The 21,697-nt window shown below is 42.6% G+C and overlaps 1 protein-coding gene across 4 annotated transcripts in view; it reads left to right on the top strand.

Annotated features, from left to right (window-relative positions):
* GATA3 (GATA binding protein 3) overlaps positions 1-7,322 on the top strand; it is a 29,888-nt gene extending 22,566 nt beyond the window's left edge. For 3 of the 4 annotated variants that reach the window (XM_069801576.1, XM_069801578.1, XM_069801579.1), the window contains 2 exons: positions 2-127; positions 6,254-7,322. In XM_069801576.1, the coding sequence (XP_069657677.1) occupies positions 2-127; positions 6,254-6,538 (411 nt within the window). In that variant the 3' untranslated portion in view covers positions 6,539-7,322. The remainder of the gene's footprint in view (position 1; positions 128-6,253) is intronic. The other variant, XM_069801580.1, reaches the window with a different exon arrangement.
* The last annotated feature ends 14,375 nt before the right edge of the window (positions 7,323-21,697 follow it).

A 21,697-nucleotide genomic window follows, 5' to 3' on the forward strand; every position in this document is an offset into this window, starting at 1 on the left:
GTCTGCAGCCAGGAGGGCAGGCACGTCCTGCGCGAACTGTCAGACCACCACTACCACCCTGTGGAGGAGAAATGCCAACGGCGATCCCGTCTGTAACGCCTGCGGGCTCTACTACAAACTGCACAATGTAAGTGTGACTGTAACACTCAATAGTGGGGCCTCAGTTGCGGTGCTCGGTGGTCCAAACTCTTGCTTGACTTAAGGATTTCCAGTCTTGGGTGGTGTTGAGATCTCCCTTATCCATTTGGGGACCTTGGGGGTTGGAGCGATGAGTCGGCGTCCCCTCAAACGTAGCTGATCCGACTTGGGGAGGTATAAAAAGGGCTGTCCGTGGGTAATGTTAGAGATTTCCCATGCCTGAGCCAAGAAAGGAGGGGTGCATCAACACAGAGAGACATTATCCGCTGCTGATTGGGCTCAGTGCGTTGGAAAAGACAACACGCTGTCCTGCAAGCCGATACCCCTTCTGTGCATAGCTTGGTTCCTCCAGCAAATACAAAATCCGGAAAAAAAGCAAAATGTGCCAGCAACTATTTAGATCTTTCTTGGGTTTGTGGCTGCCTTTGTTCCGTCCCTCCACCCGTCCCCAAAGATGATTTATTTAGGTCTTGTGTTTGCCCCGGTTGATGCAAGCGATTCGTAAAGCAAAAAGGACTTGATTTAGCGGGTTGCAGAGTCTGCTCAACCTGTGATGTGAATTTTAAAGTGTCTGTCATGGAAGGGAAGGAAAAATGAAATGAAATGGCTGGCAGATTTAATCTAATATCTCCATGCAAAGCCAGCTTGCAGGAACCAGGAATATGTGCCCCAGGGAAAGAGCTAAAGGCATCTGAAAAGTCTTCTACTGAATAATACTGCTAATAAAGGAGTCTTAAAGCTACTCCTGTTACTCTCATTCCACATGTGGCATTAGAATAATTATTATGTCAGAAGAAGGAAAAGACTTTCAATTTCTCTGCTTTGATATCACTTTTTTTTTTCTAGTGGTCGTTTGCTTTATGTTTGACTTAGAAATCTTGGGCTCTGTTTTGCCCTCATGCCCACCCACGCAAACACATCAAAGACGGATCGGGTTTCGTGGGGCATCCAACCCTTGTGGTGTCTCAGTCCCTTCCATTTGTTATTTCAAGCTCTTTGGTTTCTTGGGATGAGTAAACAAGTTTGGATTAAGTAGGAAAAAAAAACCCAACTAGGCTAATTTTTCACCTGTTCTGTGAGAGGCATCTCTCTTGGAAAAAAGGAAAATGTGTTTACCCTTTAGTGGGCAGGCGTCTCAGCACGTTTTGAGTCCTATGTAGCAAGCAAAGCTTGTCATCAAGCTCTCAATGTGATCACTGCAAACAAAAGGGTTGGACCTGGAGTGAAAGCTCTCAGAATATCTTCCATGGCAAGAAGAGAGCAAGGTCAGCCAACTTCACTGGAGGAGCCTACGCTTGTGCTATGTTTTTATTTTGGCCTGGTAGCCACCAGTGGTAGGACTTAAATCGCATAGCTTGGGAGACCTATACCTGAGCTGCTCCTCCTGTACCCCAGCAAAGCCATTCGAAGAAAATAGGCTCTTCTCGGGTGCCATTGGTCGGACCCGATGGAGACGCCTGTGTTTGCATGAGATGACTTGTACCCTTGAAGATGGGGTACAAAAGGTGACGGCAAAAGGTGGCAGGATGATGAATTCAGATGTGTCTACCTGCAGCGTAGACATCTGCCTGGAGGAATCCCCCCTGAGGTGTCTAGAAAGGTGCCTGGGTGCCGGGGCTCTCCAGAAATGTGCCCGCAAGAGCTCATCCTTTTCTTTTTCACACTAACGTTGTGAACCTAGTTGGCCTGAACTGACCCCTAGATCCAACTGTTTAGGGAAACTCTGATCCGGCTGTGAAATTTGCGACATGGGGCAGGCCTTGAGCACATTGGAACCATTTTCATATTCATTAAAAACACCGACAGCTGCTTAAAAGCTCAGCACAGCTACTTAGCAAAGTCAAGTAGTATCTTGCCTTATGAGCAACTTGATTAATGGGACCTGCTTAAATGAAACCCCTAGAGGACTGAGATACTGTGTGCAACAATAGAACTAGGCGAGGGTACTAAAATCTGGCTATGAGTGGGTAAATCCTTTTGTTTTTACCTTTCTAAGGTGATGCTTAGTTATTACTGCAGTGAGAAACAGGCAACGTTGCGGCTGATAGTCCTTGAACATTCCACCCTCAGCTTTAAAGGTCCACAAAGGCAGAGCATTGGAGCGTTATTCTGCAGCCCAAATGGCTTTAGAGGCTGTGACTGTGAAGGCCACATTGTGCTTTGGAAGCTAAATAGGAGTGAATTTTTTGTGACCGGTGATAAGGCAGTGGTAGCTTCACAGAGATGCCTTCTCATTTTGGCTGCTGGGACGCAGGACCTAGGGAGCTGTGCTAATTGCCTGGTGGGTTGCACCAGCATCATCCTTTAATCAGCTCAGGGCAGGGAGGAAGTTTGGTGGTTGCACGTGGACAAGGTTCCTCGGCTGATACAAATTGGTCTGGTCTGTTAAAGCGCAAGACTTTTTTGTGTAGGCTGTGGTCCTGCTCCCTTTGTGTATCTTATCTGCATCGGTTCTCCATCAGGAGAGGTGTCAGAAATAGAGAGGCTCATCGTAGCATGTCCCTCCCAAGCAGCTGAGTGTTTCAGCACCGTCAATGCCAGTGGAAGGTCTTCGGTCACCTGGAAGGTGCCATCGCCTTGTTTCAGGCTAGTTTGTAGCAAATTCCTGGCTGCTTTTTTACATCTCCCCCCCCCCCGCCCCTTTTGTCTTTTCTTTGGGTTTAATGAATTTTTCTTGGACCTTCAGATCATTAGGGTATTTTAATGGATTGATCTGAAGATGAAACTTATCTAGTTTTTAAGTCCACACCGGGAACAATTGCAGTAAAAAGGCTATCTTTTTCATGGGGCTATATCAGTTTGTTTTACTGTTGATTCCCACAGCTTAAGCAAACCCATTTGTCAGTAGGATATAAGCAATAATCATAATAGTCTTGGGGTGCATTTAGTGAAGCTGCTGGCATTTCTCCCACTGACTTCAACAAGAGCCGGCTCCATTAACACCAGTATTAACAATGACTAATATTTCACATTGATACGGTGCCTTTCATCCTGTGGCATCCCAGAGTGCTTTCGAAGATACAGCCAGCCTGGAAGATTAACCCAACATTGTAATGACTATGTCTGAAGGATAAATCCGCTTCAGTGACAGGACCTTATTGAGGTCAATGGCAAAATCCCATTGTCTTCAGTCAGAGCAAGATCAGACCTATAATGTTTAAGACTATCCCTTGGATTTGATCTGTTGAATGTGAGGGTCTTGTCCTTGTTATTTTAGTCCTTCTTAGAAGCGGGATGAGCCTTCGCTCACTTCAGGGATGGGTGGGAGTGTACCTTGCTGTAGGTGCACAGAAGATTGGCCTGTGCCCATAGAAATGAGTGAGTTGCCATTGTTTTTGGTAAAAGTCCTGAGAAATGGCCTCTATTTCACAATATCCTAAAGCAGGGCTATGTGTCCCAAGAGCAGAGCAGCTGGTACTTTGCATATGATAAAACAAAGAGCATAATTCCTGCCCATAATTAATTGGCTCCATCTGAAATTAATGAATTTCATATACATGCATTGGGCTGGTTTAATTTTAATTTAGCATGTGTTTGTCATTTTTATCATAATGAATTTTCATGGAGAAGGTCTTCCCTCTGGGTCTCTCATTTCTCTACCCCAGCAACCGAGATCGGTCCATGGCTTTGATGTTTTGGAGATCGCTTCAACTCTGCTGTGACTGACCTTTGAAATCACTGGAAAAATTTGACTTGACTGTGCTGGTCTCACTCTTCCTGACATTTATGCATGTCCTTACCTGTTTGGCACTTGGGTCAGGTACTTGCTAGGAGGGTGAGACCACGCACGCCGGGATGACGTGTCCAGCTAACAGCTTGGATGGCATCTCTGACCCCAGTTGCAGGGCTGGCCATGGCTTTGTCACCCTTAAATTTCACATCAAATCATGGCCCGGGGCAATCTGTTCTTAGCGACTGAATGAAACATGAGAGACGTTGCTTTGAGGAAGTGGTCATTGTCCTGCAGGACACGACACCGTGCTACACAGGGTCAGGACCCCGTGCTTGCTCTAAGAGGTAGCACGGTCCCAGTCCCAGCCCCAGCACCAGTCTGTCGTCGCTTTGCCACCGCCACCTCCTGAGCTCGCACCTTTGCTGCTTCACCTGGAAATCAACTCTGCCTGCCCCTGAGCCTTGGTGTCACGATGCAAATCCTCATTAGGAGCTGGGGCTCGTGTGTACCTCCCCGCATCTGAGCCGGACTCATCGGGGATGGAGACTTCCAGGTCTCCTCTAGTGTCGCTGCCTGGTGGGGCTCACGTGGGGCTGTCTCCTGCCTTTGAACTTGGGCAGCATGTCCCTGTTGGCTGACTTAAAACAGGCCAGGCACAGATTTCCCAGCCCGGCCATCCAGCTGGAGCAAAGGCCCCTCCTTGTGTGTGTATCCCTATTCCCTCTGCGAGGACGGGAAGCCAGGCAGGCGGGTGATGGTGTATTTAAAGCCCGTGACATCTGAGGTTTTTGCTTGTTGCTGCCCCAGGGCTGTTGTTGGGCTGTGCATGGGCAGATTCCTCCTTCCTACCTTTAGCAAGCAGGGCTGATCCCTCCGGTTCCCTTTTTCCAGAGGTAGAGGAATCAGTCTTTTATTCACCCATTTTCAGGATGAGGTGAAGTTTCTTATCACTGCTGGTACAAAGAGCCTGGAGTCACTAATTCGGACTGGGATGATGAACTTTGGGATGCGTAAACTGGACCAGATGAGCTTGGTCCTTCCTCTCCCTGTGCCTCCATCCCCACGTGTAACAGGGAGCTGTTGTATCCCTGCCTCCCCAGGGAGAGAGATCCGTGAATGATACCCATGCTGCGGGGAAAGGCACCAAGCAGTGGCTGATGAGCAAGAAGTGAAACTTTGCTGCGATCTGGAAGAAGGGAGCGCTTTGTCCCTTGCACTGATTTAAGATCTTATGGCTGAGGATCTGTTCAGAACCCTTGCAGGAATCTCTTTTCATTGTCCTTCACCGGGGTTGAGGCAGTAGTTGCCGGTGGATAGCAGATCCATTTTTTCTCCCTTTTCCCCCTTTTGCAGAATATCCATCAGCATTGCCGTGTGCTCACATTTATTATGAAAAATGTTCAGCCCTGGGGGGTTTGCTGGGCTCTCCTGTCTTCTGCTGTGGGTGAAATTCTGCAGAGGAACCAGTGCAAGACCTGTGTAACTCCTCATGTAGGCTCCCAAATCCGGATTTTTAAGGATGTTTATGGATACTCGATGCATAAACCCCTTCCCAAGTGTGGTCTTCAGGATTTCACGGCACCTGTGCTGATGCATGTTGTGGTGCTGGCTCCTTATGCAGCAATAGGAGTTTCTTACAGGAGGTCCAACAGACCTTTTGCTACCATTTCCTAAGCCCAGTGGGTGTATGGATGGTCATTGCTGCTGTGTATATCCATGCAGAAGAATTTAATATTTAGGTTTCCTACAGGTATGCCTGCATGCAAGTAGAAAATGATCTGCTGGGCAGCACAGATACCTGTTTCAGGCCCTGCCAAAAAACCTGGAAGGCTTTAGAAATAAAATCGCATTGGCTAAAGTAAACCTGAAAGGAGGGTCAGAGCAAAATCTTTCCAAAGAAGAAAAATAAGACAAATACCTGTCGCTTTTGTGAAGAGTTTGCCCAGCTCCCTAATGCCACTGTGAGAGTTTGAGACCCCTGGTAGCACTGAAATCCCAGCAGCTCTTGCAGCTAATGGTTTTAGATCAGTCAGGAAGCCTCGGGGTGAGACTGTGTCTGCAGGGAGTATTTCAAGGTGCTAATGATTGGTTTCGTTCCTAAACACGGTGCAATTACCTAATGTGCAGATAGCTGAAATTTTTCAGCTGCCGTGAGTTATCTGGGTATGTTTTGCTCCTGTGAGGCTCTGCCAGCAATTTTATGTCACCTTGTGTTCAGAAATTTCAACGGAACTTGAGATTTCCTGGTGGGATCTGAATTTTGGGATGGGGGGAAGAGTTTGTGTGGCCGTGGCACATGGGGTGTACGGGGGGGGGGGGTGCTGGCTCTTCAGCTGGTCCTGGGCACATCCCTGGGACTGCCCGGGCATGGGGTACACGAATCCTGTGGTGATATGGGGAGAAGGGATGGAAGCACAAAAAAAATAATTGATTTTTGTTTAGATTAACAGACCCCTGACTATGAAGAAAGAAGGAATTCAGACCAGAAACCGAAAAATGTCTAGCAAATCCAAAAAGTGCAAAAAGGTCCATGACAACCTTGAAGACTTTCCCAAGAGCAGCTCCTTTAACCCCGCCGCCCTCTCCAGACACATGTCCTCCATCAGCCACATTTCACCTTTCAGTCACTCCAGCCACATGCTGACTACACCGACACCGATGCATCCTCCATCCAGCCTCTCCTTCGGACCTCACCATCCTTCCAGTATGGTCACTGCCATGGGTTAGCGAGAGACTCCCCTGCTGAATGCTTACAGTCTCAAAATGAGATTTACTTTATATACTTGCATTTTTGCAGGCGTGTGGTTATGGGTCTGACGTCCCGAATCAAATGGGAGGGGGAAAAAACTGAATTAAAAAAAAAAAAAAGTTATTTGAAGGCGTAAGAGAGAAAAAAATTTAAAAAAACCCAGAAAAAAACTACAAAAAGCACAAAAAAGGAAAAAAAAAAGAAAAAAAAAGAGAAAAAAGTTAAAAAAAAGGTTTTAAAAAAGTGATGTTTGCCACTTTTTAAAGGAACTCACTATGGCGTCTATGTATTCTTACCCACTGAATCTGGATACCATTTGTGAATAAGCCATTCAGAACTTGCATTCCCTATTGGACAGGATCTCTAGTGCTGTGAAAAAAATAAAATAAAATAAAATAAAAAACGCTGAACATTGCATATAACTTATATTGTAAGAAATACTGTACATTTGAGGAAGACTTTATTGCATCTGGGGAGCTGTAAAGAAAAAGGCATGAAGGACTCCGAGAGATTTTTTTTTAAAGGAAAAGAAAAAAAAAAAGAGGATGGGAGGACAATTTAAAAACCAGAAAAACAAACAATGCAGACCAAGAGGAAACGCGGTCTTACGAACAAATGGACCAACTGCCAGTCATGTCTTCTCCTTTTATTTTATTTTTATTTTGGTTTTTTTTGTTGTTTTTTTTTTTCGGTTTCTTTTTCATTTCCGGGGAGGGGGAGGGGGCTGGCTAGAACGGTTTTGATGATGCATTAACTAACTAACTAACTAACTAAATAACTAAATAAATAAAACCTGTAGGGAGATCATTCATTTTGGGCCACAGGCCTTTTACATAGGAAGTACCAATGGTGTCAGGCAATCAGTGTTAACATGCGGACATTGCCAACAAGGGGTTTTCAGATAGCCATTCTCCAGGTCTATATGCATTGTGAACAAGTTCCTGTAATTGTTGTTTGTATGTATAATTCAACGCACCAAAATAAGAAAGATGTAGATTTATTTCATCCTATTATACAGACTGAATGGTTGTACAAATTTATTTACTGCTAGTGATAAGACCTGCTTTTTTTGTTTTGTTTTCATATTTTTTTCCTCCTTTTTTTTTTTTTTTGGAGAATAAACTAGATTAAATTCTGTTGACTTAAAAGTGTTTTGTACTTGGGGGTGGGAAAGGGAATAAGTTTCTTTCTTTAGTATTATTATTAATATTATTATTATTATTATTTTAAATTTGTTTTGGTGGTATTTATTACATAGTTACCACAGGTATGGGAATGTGTGTCTCTGTGCTCATGCTGACAGCCAAAGCAGTGTTTGCGGTGGCTTGATTAAAAAAAAAAAAAAAACCAAACAAAAAAACCAGAACAAAGGAAAAAAAACCCTCAAAAATAAATGGACTGCATGTTAGTGTAATCCCACTGTCCGGTGTGTGCTCCCTGTCCCTCGAATTGCAGCCCAGCCACTGCCCCCGCCTAACGTCGGGCTTCCACGTGGGATCGGTCCCTTTTTGGTCACAGTCAACCGCGGCCACCGCGGTGGCAAACCTGTGTTGAGGACAATTTGGGACTGGGATAAGTGCAAAGGTACATCAGGGTCCTTACGATCCTGGCTACTTTTTGGGCAGTACTAGGAAAGACCCTGAGACTTTAGCTAGGAGCTGGAAAAGCGCTTTTGGTTCTGCCCCATTGGGTACTCAGTGGTATAATTTGATGGTCTACAGTTGAGCTCTTGACGTGAAATCGAGATGGAGCAGACCCTGTCCCTGTGCTTGGAGGAATGGGCAGAGCCTGTTACAAAAGGCTGGATTTCATGGTAGATGGAGGACAATTCCTCAAAATTCGAAGGCCATCAGCCAGCCCCTTCCTGCAAGAGTTTTCTTTGAAATAATGCCATTTGTATTAATATTATTATTGTTATATAAGAGCAAATTTTGGCTCTTATAATTTGCTTTCTGATGGTTTAATCCTTAGGAATCGGTCCTCCTTTTAGTCTTCAGTATTTACTCTTCTAGCTTCTTTATACCATCAAAAGGGTTGGGCATTTACTTTCCAAACGAAGGGTTAAACTTCTTATCACCCCACTCCATTTGCTGGAGATTTAAGCATGGTGTGATAAGACAGAGGTTGCCAAGGCTGTGAGAAAATGCTTAAAAAACGCCAAACAAAAACCCGACCCCCAAATGTAAAAACCTCCACAGACATGACCTGCAAATGAATTTCCTTTTTTTTTTTTTTTTTTTTTAATATGGAATGAAATAACTGAGTTCCTTCACCCAGAAATATGTGTACTCCTGCCTTTCAGTGCCAGATGGATGGAAAAATATCACCATACCTGTCAGATGCTATTCTGAACCCACTTTCTGTCGTGTGATAACTGGAGAGGGTAACAGTGGCGTGGTCTAATCTTCTGCAGATGGCTCACATGAGTAAGGATGTTCCATGTAAGAAAGCCCACTTTGAAACTTTCAGGATGATTATACAAAGGTCAAATAGTCATTTGATTTGGGAATGGGGGAGGAAGGGAAAAGGATTGACCTTTATCTGGGCTTTTTCTCCCCTGTTTCAAAATGAACCTAGTTAAATTATGTCTACCATAAAGGAGGATTTAACAGATGTAAGCAGAACAGGCAGTAATCGTTTTGTAATGTTGTATATTCTTTCCTTTTTTCTCTGTTGACAAAAATGTGTAAAAAAAGTCAGAACAAATGGCACACATTCAAAATCTTATGTTAATCACCTTTCTGCTTTCTCAATGAATATTTTAAGCATAAAGACTAAATGTCGAAATAAAACAGAGTGAAGAATTACTGAGATGCAAATGAAGATCTTGTTGGCTCCTAATTAATCATCTGCGAAATATAAAGCTATTTTCAATTAGTCTGACAAATCAAAGGAAATAATCATCTTTGCTGATATTAAGCTTGAGAGATTATTATTTTTTAATTCGTGATGCTGCAACCTTTCCCTCCTTTTGCTCATCAACAGATTGCAGTTGGACTAAGATATTGATCCCAAGACCTCAGCAATGATGAAAATTAGAGGAGGATTTGCAAGGCAGAATTTTGCACTCGTCTGTTACTGTGGTTTTATCTTTCCATTTGCTTTAGAGGGAACTGGCTCCTGAGTTTCTTGCTCTAACTTTTTTTCCTAAAAACTGGAAACACCTCCTTGCAGTTTCCTTCTGATGTTGTTTCTTAGGTTTTAGGGGCATTGAGTGAGATGAAGCAGGATTGGGGCCAGATCAGAGAATGAGCATCCAGAGAAGGACACAAATGGAAACACTGTGTCTGCATATACTCTAGGAAACATACACAGTTTGTCTAGAGAGTTCTTACATCAATTATCTTATATTCTGATGTCAGGAGCAGGAATAATAGGATCTCTCACATCACATACCCCCTGATTACTGCCTGAGGTGCTAAATTAACATGAGTAGTCTAGCAGTTTCTCAGTTATGTTTTCTTTTCTTTTCCCAGAGCAAATATTCCAGAATTTTAATGTCTTGAACGGTTTTGTTTGTTTGCTTTTGGGGTTTTTGTTTTGTTTTGTTTTAGTTGGTTTGTTTGCTTGTTTGTTGGTTTTTTTTTTTTGGTTTTTTTTTTGTTTCTTTCCTTCCCTTTAACGCAAGAAAAATCTGGTTTACAGAAAAGGCTGAGAACTGTTGTTCTTGGGCAAACATCTTGTGAATGGTGACTCTGCCTTTCTTCATTTCTGAAATTGCAGGGAAGAGTTGATGATAGGCAGGTTGGAGCGGGAAAGTCCTCTGAGTCACGGCTCTACTTCGATAATCTATATTGTGCAGAAAACACCATGGAAGTCATTAGTGGGGTCAAATCTTGTGGTCTTTTTGCAGGTAAAATGCCTTCTGGGAATGTGAGTGAGTAATAGCTGCTGTGCTGCTGTGACCGTGGTATCTACATTTTACTCATGATCCAAGCAAAAGTCCGTTAACATCGGTGGAAAGATTCTTAATGAGTAATGCAATAAGACTTGAATCAAGACCTCCTAAGTACTAATTTCAGTGTTATCACCTTGATTTATCTGCTTTAGTTAACTTTTCAGCTGCATTGGTCCTGTGTCAGGATACATGTGTGCACACAGACACATGCGTGATATTGAAGGGATATTTTTAAGACTACCAAGCTCAATGCGTCAAGGTTGAAGAAACGAGAAATGCTGTAATTAACACAATTTGCAAAACTTTAATTTTTCTCCTGTGCTTTTGAATTACGAGTTGTCTTAGGATGCATGCAGACCTGCATTTATGTTCAGATTAGCAGTGTGTTTTTGAAGTGACTTCCCAATAGTTCCACCTTAGGGTGATGAGATTTTACCTTGCATCATGGTTTCCTTGGACCTCCACCTAATGTGCTACTACACTGTTGGGAACTCAGGCCACAGGGCCAGACTAAAACTACCCTGAAGCAACCCCCCCAAAATACGGTCTTTGGCTCCTCAGCACAGATTGTTTTTCCCTCCAGAGTCACTCCTATTGCTAGTGCACACATTGCCATAAACCACATGTTCTCATACTCCTTTTTGGTCACTGAGACTCCCAATTCACTCAGGACTGGCTGTAGTCTGGGGAAGAATTGGGTGGGTGATGACTGGACTGGAGGGAACCTGTCTTGTTTTTTGCCGAATTTGGGAGGTGTTTGGGATAACAGACCAGAAGAAGTTCTTACAGAAAAAACCTGTAAACTGAGCCTTAAAAAGTGTCATATTTATCCCTACCTCTTTCATAGAGGTTCTATATGGCATTGGGAAACTCAATGCAGTCTTGTCACATGGGGACAGCCACTAATTGTGTGATCATCCTTTTTGGGGATGCCTAGTTTCACACCCTGAAGTCTGCTTTGCAGTCATGTTCAGTGCTCTCAGTGGTATTTTAAGCCAGAGGATCTTGTCCCTGTATTAATCCTGCAGAATACCAAATTATTTAAAAATACAGGGATTATCTCAACCTGAACTGCAAATACAGTGCTTCATTTCTTCTACCTCCTCCCATCCCCAAATCTGGAGAAAAGATAATAACTCCTTCTCTCCTCAAAGATGTGTTGTGAAGATAAATCCATCACTTGTGAAGTGCTTGGATGCAGGCTGATGAGCATCATGGAAAACCCGTCAGCTTCAGCAGGTCTGCAGGAAGGAAGGCGTGACGAGTAAGCAAAATAGAGGTCCACTGCTCGTGAAGGGCAATGTCCTCCCTCTGCCCTGAACGAGGCAAAGGAAAAAAACATTTGGCATGATTGTCATATGTAGAAGGAGCAACGGAGGTGGAGGGAGGGTGAATAATTCATTCTGGTGTTTCCTAACAATTCAGTGGTTGATTTTTTATCTTCACACTATCTTTTTAACGCATTTTTTTTGGGCTGCATTCTTCGGTAAAAATATACACGTATAGGTAGAGATGGGTGCTTATTGGCAGTATGGACTCCATACCTTGTCAGCAAAGGAAATGCGATGTGTGTCATGCCTATGCGTAAATATGTCTATACCCAGAGAACAGGAGGGTGCCTGTTGTCACCTGTCAGTCTTCATTGGTTGTGGGATGTTCTGTATGTGCCTGTGTGGATATCTAAGCTACAGCTCTACAGAAACCAAGGCACAACACAAATGTATAGCAAATTTATACCTGTTTCACACAGTTCCCTGAGGCTATGCAGACTCCCGGGTGCATGTTGGATCACTCTATCTTAGAAGTATATTTCCCTTGTTATAAGTTTAAATTAAGGCTTTGACCTGAAGCTCAACTCATTTTTTTCTCTGAAGGTACAAAACACCTGGTTATTTAACCTGTCCTTTTACATTTCCACTCTGGGTTACTGTCTACTCCACAGGCACTGAAATAATTCATGAAAACCTGTCCTCTGGGAAGACAGAAGTGACTGAAATGCTCAGGGAAAGCTTGTTTGTGAGCCTCGCAGGTTGGTGCTCATGCTAACATGGATAATTAGCCGACCTTCTGCATGCGTATTTAGGCTTAGCCCATGAACTGTTTTAGTTCCCAGTTAATACTGTATTGCAATATTATAGGGCAACCGTTTGTTTAACTATTTCTGTATTAGAAGCACATTAATCTTCTTACACTACTTGACCGGATAACTCTTTTCTCACTGAGGCACAAATCACCCAGTGCGTAAATCAGGGTGGTCCCTTTGGCGGCAGGGAGCACTGCTGTCCGCAAACCTGGGTCGCTTTATTCCAGGTCAGGATACAATCCTTCAGCTCCAATTCTACTTTTAATTACACTCTTCCCTAATATTCACCAGTCATAGAAAAGTGTCCCCTCTCAGCTGTGATCACTATGAGTAATTAAGAAGTCAGAAGAAAGCAATATGAACTGCTGTGAATGCAGGGGGGGTTGATGACTGTTGGCTTCTTGGGACTTTTGATTTCTTCCCCCACGTGCCAAGACTGCTCATGGCCAGGGAGGTCAGAGGACCCCTCTCTGCAAGAGGTGAAGTGGTCTCACTTGCAAAACCTCAAGCTAATTGCAGAAGGTCATCCCTTTTCTGCATGCATGCAGAAATGATTGCTGGTGAATTTGCTTCCTGTGGAGTCGCACTGCAGCAGATTTATAGATTCTGTGATAAATTTTAAACTATATTTAGGGACTCTGAGGAAACTGTAATGAATAGGCACAGGTCCTGAACTGTGATTCTTGATTGCAGCTGCTTCATAATAGACTTTTTAAAAAAGTACCAGTATGGGACAGGAAGTGGAGGGGAATATAAAATTATGCTGAGCCTGGAGAGAGGAGGATCCTCAAGTAGGAATTGAACAGGACCCATGGGAAAGCCAAAAATAAGGAAGGAGGGACTGAACCTATGATGGATTTCTGAACAGTCACCCAGGGTCTTTCCATTAATAGCAGGCAGGATGTTTTCCTTTATGAAAACCTGATTAAGTGTGTCAGACACTGATAACCTTTCTATAAGAATTTTCATACTGTGCGTCCTGTCTATATGTACATAATAGGGATATTGTTGTCTATTAATTTCTGTAGGGTGGCTTTTCTATAAAATCCTGTACATCAAAGAAGAGTTATGCTTCCATACGGGCCTGTCAACCTTGTTTGTATTTAGTAGACCTTTTCCAAAAGGGTCATGGGAGAGGAAGGCGAAAGCCCATGGATTTGATGAGGTATATCTGTCCCAGTTGTGTATGCACAGGTGTTTCATGGATGCCCATGGTACAAAGGAAATCTGTTCCTGACCTGTTTGAGTGGAAGTAGCTGGTCTCTGGGAGGTTTTTTTTTTTCAGGAGAATTGAGTTGGGAGACAGGTAGGAGGCAACAGGCTTTCCAAGCTTTAAAGTGCTATGTCTTCATGCTTCCTAGCTTCTTGAAGACCTCAGGCTGGTCAAGCGCATAAGTGCTTGCTTTACTTGAGTATGATGGATCAGCATAGAGTGTGTCGGCAGCTCAGACATGATTTATGATGAGGAAATCCTGTGTTTTCACTGAATTTTCTTTCCATTCCCTCTGGTCTACTTGATCCACATCTCTGACATGTTGTCATGAATCTTTACTGTTTATGTAGCGTGAATAACCCTTCAACTCAAATCTGCCTTCAAACTTTGAGGATCAGGTCTTCATCCCAGTGTTGCTAAAATCAATTGCCAGGTCTCGTTCTCTGCTCAGTCCCAGGAATTACTGGGTTCCTTTGACTAAGTTGTCCTTTCAGGCCATTGGATACCCAAATTTTCTCTGTTCTCCACCATAAATCTCCCGCTGGGCAAGGAACATGAACCATTTTTCCTCTAAGGCAGTGGGAAGTCTGGAGTCAATGAGACTCCATTGCCATGGAAGGCAAATCATCTGTCATGCCTATAGAAGTTTATTGATTTTGATAAGTGCTTGGGCTAAGATTAATCCAGGTAAACATATTCCTGCTATTGCAGGATAATCACAAATATTTCTAGGTGTTTTTTTAGATAGTTCTGTAATATATATTAAATGTTATCTTTGACCATCTTTCAGCTTGGTGACTGACTACGGCTTAGGAACATGGGTGGACTGCATTACCTAAATGGGGGATGTGCCCTTTTCACAGCTCCTGGGTGTAGAGACATTTGTGTCCACACTGGCTGCAGTAATGCATCAGGAGCAGCGATATGTGTGATAAATTCACAGGCCTGCAGGAGCTCCAGCACATCTCAGCATATCAGAGTATACGTCAGGTGAATGAGCACCCACAAATATAATTAATGAGATTGACATGCAAAATAGCTTATTCTGCATCCCTTCTGTTAAACCAAAGCCAACCTTTTCCTATGTATAAAAATGCATGATCTCATTTCAAAAGTCCCTGCACTCAAGTGCCTGCTCATTAATTTCTGACTCCATTCCCCTGCCTTAAGTATTCCAACCATAAGGCTTTCCCATGGCCTGTAGCCTTCACCCAAGTAATGATTTGCAATCTCCGCTATTTGTGTTCAGCAAAGTAGAGGCAGCTTGCAGCAATAAGTGCAGCAGGATTGATTCAGTTGAATCGGCAGCTGATTCAGAAATCTGAATCAACTCAGATCCTGATCTTCTGGAAGAAGTTGCTTCTGAAAAAGCCCTCTCCCCTCCCTTGAGGTACATCTCCAGAGCCAGTGGGGTTGATGGAAAGCCTCCCACCTCATTTGTCGGCTTTGGATTAGTCCTGAGTGAGGGTCGGATGCTGGATTTCCTGGGCTGTCAGCCATTCTTGGTCCTCAAAGGAACAGACAACCTGTCAGAGGGGATCAATAAATGCCATTGCCTGCCCTGGAGCGTGAGGCTTTTCAAAAAGAAACTCCCGGGAGGAGATTCAAGCCTGGGACGTAATCTTGACCACACTCAGTTGATATTCAGTGAGGGGTGTTTATGATGGTGGCGGTCTTCCTTCGAGATCTTCACAGCACATGTCTCCTCAAGCAATGAAAAAAGAGATGGAAAAGAGCTCATCTGATCCTTCTCTGGCACTGCTTTTTTTATACCAGTATCCTGGCACATTTATACCTCCTTTACACCCAAGGAAGGTGGAGTTACACCTTATTTATACTGGACTGGGGCCAGCATTTCGGCTGGGTCCTTTACATTTTTAGATGGTCAGGAAAAGTCCATCTCTGCCCTCAAGTGCATCAATGTAATTGATTTTGGTAGTGTTAGATCTGTGAAACTAAGGCTGGAATTAATCCAAAGAATAAAATTATGTCCTGAATTACTCCCACCAGTTGAACCATGTGAAATAGGAACAACATTTGTGTTCAAACTGTCTTTGTAGTGAATATCTAGGAACAATACTCCTTTTTCTGAAAAATGACATGTATTTAGAGTCCTCTGATCTCTGAAACGTGCACCAGTGTCTATGGGAGCTGGCCAGTGACTCACTGTGGACACAGAAAACAACTGAGTTTTCCCCCTGAGGTCTCTCACGACAGGTTTCTGACTGTGCTTGCTGTGTTACCCAGTTCATTTTGCATGTTCCTCTACCTCCTCATGCTTGGAGTTAGGTCCTTAGACTAGGCTAAAAATCCAGCTGAAGAAATGCCCTTTTCAGATATATCTAGTCAACTATCATGTGTCATCAGGCTTGAGGTTCTTCCCAGACAGAGAAGATGTTTGGACCCTACAGAGAAGAGGTTTTCTTACAGATAGTTGTCCGGAGTTTCTCAACAGTAAGTGGAGAGAAAAAGGCACTTCTAAGGTATGAATCTTACACATAGTTTAGACAGTCATTTTAGGATGTCAGCCACATGCTGGAAGTGCCCATTTCTTTTCACTGAGTAGCTCTACTGAAGATATGGGCTTTGCCAGTACCTGGAGGTAGGAGAGGTAAGTCCCACCCCTTGCATCAGTGCAAAATTTGCAAGAATTGTTTTCATGCCAGGCAAGGGTGACTTTGCTGACCTTTGACATTTGCAGAGAAGATTTTCTGTTCGGTTTGAAAGTGGTCTGACACTACTTCATAGCAAGGAATTTTCCAAGGAATACAGTAGGTAGAGTAGAAAGGAGACTCATATCACTCTCTACCTAAAAACCTCCTCCCAAAATGGCATCCCAGCAAAGTCTCTGAAACTCAAACCTTTTCAGATCTGGATGTCTTTGTTTTTATGTCAGTGTTGCACTTGGTACTGCAGTGAGTCTTCCTTAGCTTTATTACAATCGACTAATTTACATGAATCAGGTTTTCTTTTTGGTCTTAGACGTGGTATCAAAAGGGCTTCTGGCAGCAGCAGCAATAATTATAGACACAAATTGTTTTAATATTTATCTTATCTAAACATCTGAGCATGTATTTGGAGGGCACCCAGACACAGCAATGATGTTAAAGGAGCTTGAGATGCCATTGTATAAGTAAATAAACAAACACATGAATACTTTGATTCTCAGCTACATAGAATTAATGCTTCACACATCTTAAGGGGGTGTTATTTCACTGTTAAAGCACTAAAATCCAGTCAGGACTCCTGAGTCCTATTTTAGCTTGTACATTTAACCAGTCACAAAATTATTGTCATGTAGACACAAATCTATGAAGTAGCCCTTAATTAATTATACACATTTTTTTCCTTGCCCATATTACCTTTCAAGAATTTATCTGGAATGGTGGAAGAGAGGTTTAGGTTCCAATGCCTATTTGTGTAAATTGTTAGGTTCTCATCTTTTTGTATATCTGAAAAAATGAGGCTAATTAGCCTCATGTCATCAAACATTGCAAAAGCATTTGAGATGCAAAGTATTGTATCTCCATTATGCAAGAATAACAATACATTTCTGCATGTGGTGTTAAAAGCTTCAAAGCTAAAAGAATAAAGTGGCTGCCATAACAGCAGAGACACTCGCCAACTCCAATTAGTGACCTCAGAAATGCCAAACCCCCTTTTACAATACACCTACTTAATATTACAGTACTTTGCCATGGCAGGAAATAGGCGATGCTCTATCTGAGAAATACTGTTTTCTGAGAATAAAGTCCTGATAGATCTTCTAAATCTGCAAGCATGCCATCACACAAACCATGGCAGTGCAAAAATCAGTGGGTTGTTTCAGTTGCCAATTTTAAAAAGTTAGAGATTAATAACAAGAAAAATAACTCTGGCTACTAAAGATGGTGTCAGATTATGGCACTGCGTTGGTTTGTTCTCACAAGGACTAAGTTCCTGGTGGAACAAACATTTGTAGTCTCCCTGCAGCTGGGTATTTTTTTAAGTTAGGTTTACTAAAAAATAGCATGTGAAAGGGATTGAGAAACATTTTAAAAACAGGTCTTGAAGCTGACTGAAAAAAGTTGTGGGAAATTAATCCCCAAATGTATATTTTCAACATTTTCAAAATGTTTCACTTTTGGAAATGTATTTGCTTTCAAGTTTCCAAAGAAAAATATTTCGATTTTTTGTTTTGAAATGGCACCCTCCATAAGAACCTGACTTACCTTAAAAAAACATAAACAAGAAAAATAAATTAGTAAGGCCAATTAACTTAAAAATTAGAAGGTCAAGTTGAACAAAATATTTTGCCTTGACCTAGAATTTATTTTTTAAAAAAATTTCATCACAAAATTAAAAATGAATGTTAACTCTCCTTAATTTTTTATTCAGTTTCTGAATGGAACCTCTCCTCTCCTTCTAGTGAAGGGTGATTTTTTTTTTTTTTTCCAGATCATTCTTGGGCTTAATCTGCTCTGTTTGTGATCAATAATCAAGCTAGGCCAACACAGCCTGACTTCAGAAATCCCATCATTAACAGGGATCATGATATTTTACTGCTCTCTTTAGACACACTATAGAGATATCCAGTGTAAGAAAAGCTTTATTTTATCTATGAGTGACATATTGACCAGTACCCATGAATGAGATTGCACATTTCTGTCCAGGCAGAATGATGAACAATAATAATGACGCTGTGTAAAAACAGCATACACACACACACACACAGACACACACAGACAGAGTGAAGAGCTGGTCTTCTTGGCTGGGCATATAAATCTAAAGGCTTTCTACTACATAGTTATCAATTCAGCTGTCAAATAATTGGAACCATTTCCCACTGGATTTTTGGCATGAAGATCTCTGAGGCCATCTTGCCAGAAGAACACTAACAAGTAGAGGAGATGAGAGTTTGCCTCTTCTCTTCTTCTCTTCTTCTCTTCTTCTTCTCTTCTTCTTCTCTTCTCTTCTCTTCTCTTCTCTTCTCTTCTCTTCTCTTCTCTTCTCTCCTCTCCTCTCCTCTCCTCTCCTCTCCTGTCCTCTCCTCTCCATCTTTCTCCCCATTCCAGGCAGGGTAGACCTACATGGGCCTTCCCCCCAAACGAACAAAGGAGCACCATTTCACCATTGCTTTTCCAAGAGAGTAGCTTATCTCAGCAGAGAGACCCCAGGGACAACACTAGGCTCTGTGCAATACAGGGAATCAGTCTAAAATGGTTCCAAAAGGCTCATCCTGAAGGGTAGCTGTCTTGGCAGGTTCATGGATTGGTTATTGGTTTAGTTTGTTAGGACAGATTTTTGGAAGGCTGCTAAGGCATGGTGATGCGTTTGATTCTTCCAAGGCATTGGGTACTGGTCAGGAAAGAGAAGTGGACCTAGATGAGCCAAAGTTGTGTATTTTCACAAGTCCTTCAGCTGCTCCCCTATAATCCAGGAACGTAGGGGTGTAAATCCCAATCTAATATCTTAGTTACGTTTGATCTGCTACTAATAATAGCTCCACCTACTTGACATGGGGCATAACTCACTGACATTTGTAAGGCCATCTGGGTCTTACAAGTTAGATACAGGATGAATTAAACATGCTGTAATAAAAACAGTGCTGACATTGCCCTTTCATTTTAATTTTTGCTCACAGGGGCCTTGCCAGCCTGGAACTGGGGGTTCCTGCCATGAGGACCCCAGCAGAGAGCCCACAAAAATAATTTTCTCATGTTGCCTTTTATCTCCCATTTCTAGAGAGGCTAGCACAAAAGAATCCAACCTTGGGAACGTACCCAGGCTGTGCCCGGAGCTTAATTTAAAGGAGGGAACAACCCATTGGGTCAAGAGAAATGGTTAACTGCAGCAGTGCTCAGTTACCTCTGCGTGACCTTCCCTGCAAACGTGGACGGGAGTCTCTCAGCGGTGCCGCAGATGTTGGATAACTCTGCTAGGGCTGTTGAAAGACAGGGGTGATAAATAGCGTTTGAGCCACATTTCTCCCCTCCTTCAGGCAGAATTTGAGAATCTCAGGTATACGGCCTTGGGAGAGTGATTCACGAGGTACCACTAGCACCAGCTTCCTCCGAGGGAGAAAGCTGACACTTCCAGGACACTGACCTCAAGCCTGTATGCATTTAAATGTTTCAGCACCCTCAGGAAAACCACAATTAGATGTTGCCTCCCTGTATTTAACACCAAGAGATGAGCACAGAACACGGCTGGGGAACGAATGTTTGAAAAACAAACGTTAGAGAGAAAAAAAAAAAAAGAAAAAAAAGAAGTTCTATTTAAAAAAAAAATCTCTGACACCAGTTGGGTGAACTTGAGCTTGTTTGGAAGTGAGCTGAGTACCTTTTTGCACCTCCCCACACAATCACCTTGCAGAAAAACAACCCCTCAGCCAAAAAAAAAAAAAAAAAAAAGGCAAACCCACACAGATTTTGCACTTTGTAGAGGCAAGATGGTGCTTCAAATTTGCCTTCGTTATACAACTATGTCTGGCCAGGCTGAGCCTTGCACCCGCTCCTCATGTTTTCCCCTCCTGTGCAGCACACGAGCTCTAGTCGTTGGCAGCTGAGTGTGTAGGCAGGATCTCAGATATCATGGCAATATAAATAAATAGAGAATGATGAGATAAAATATACAGGCAGATGGAGGTGCTGATAATGAGATAGGCTGATAGGGTGGTCAGGGTAACTGCGCTTCAACACATGCATAAATACGTGGGTTGTGCCCCTTACCCTAGGGGCAAAATATCCAGCATCCAACATGACACACATGCGGCCATTCAGCCAAAAGTACTCCAAAGCCTATAGTAAGAATAAACCTTTTCTTGTGCAGCGCGTTTAGAGTAACAGCACTTTCTATAAAACAATCTTTTTTTAATGGCTTATGGTCATAAGTGGGACAGGTACAATATGACCCCAAGACAGCAAGAAAAAGTTAAAAAAACCCAACACTCCAATATGTCCCCTATCCATCGCCACCCTTTTAGGTAGGCAAATACCCAGATATTAAGCCGAGAGCTTCTTCTATTAGGAGAAATGTCCAAATGGCCATGGGAGGAGTGATTTTTTGTTACATCTCCAAAATTTCTGCTGTGAGGACCGCTAGGGAAAATGTGAGGATCATGGGCTGTAGCCTTTTTCTTGACACTTGACCAGCTTTTCGGTGTGCAGACTTTATTGTAGACCCGTACAAGCTCAGTGGTGACCCTGAATTTCTGCCTGTGGGCATCACGCTGTCTGTGAGCCCCTTCACTAGGCTAATGGCCACAAACCCCACTCTAGTTATGGTCTGGTTTGATACAGAGTCTGTTACTTGCTGGGTATTTTTACCCAGGCACTGGTGATGATTCGGAACATTGTCTTGTCTCATGATTACTTACTAAATTCAGCTTTTGGTAATCAGCAGTTAGCGTTTTTTACTGTATGGTGTGGAGGGGAACGTATATATTTTTAATAAATTGTACATTTTTACCGGGGACCAGAACACCAGTTGAATTTGCTGAAGAAATTTGTGACCAAAATAAATAAGGGAAGTGTTTAAAAATCATGACATGTAGGTATTTTTAGGGTAAAATGTTTCCTTTATGGAAATAAAAACTTGATTTGCCTTTTTTAAACTGAAGCTTTTTGCATTTTTCATTTCCAAATGGCATCTTCTTTGAAGGATTGACCTAATTTAGGAAAAAAAAAAAAAGATAAGAAAGAAAGAAAATTTTAAATGACTTCCAAATGATACTCAGCATTTCATTTTCAGATGAAGAAAATGTTTTGGGCTGACTCAAATGATTTTTTTTTTGTTTGTTTCATTAAAACCAAATGAAAACCTTCAAACTTCCCATTTTGCTTTGACTCTGTCATTTTTTTTCCTCTACAGTTATTATGCTTGGCCACACCACTGGAAAATGCAGTAATTCACTGAAGTGAATCACCACTGGTGACCTCTTTGAAAATACTTTTGGTGATACA

Source organism: Haliaeetus albicilla, chromosome 14 (assembly GCF_947461875.1).
Source record: "Haliaeetus albicilla chromosome 14, bHalAlb1.1, whole genome shotgun sequence".
Lineage (NCBI taxonomy): Eukaryota > Metazoa > Chordata > Aves > Accipitriformes > Accipitridae > Haliaeetus > Haliaeetus albicilla.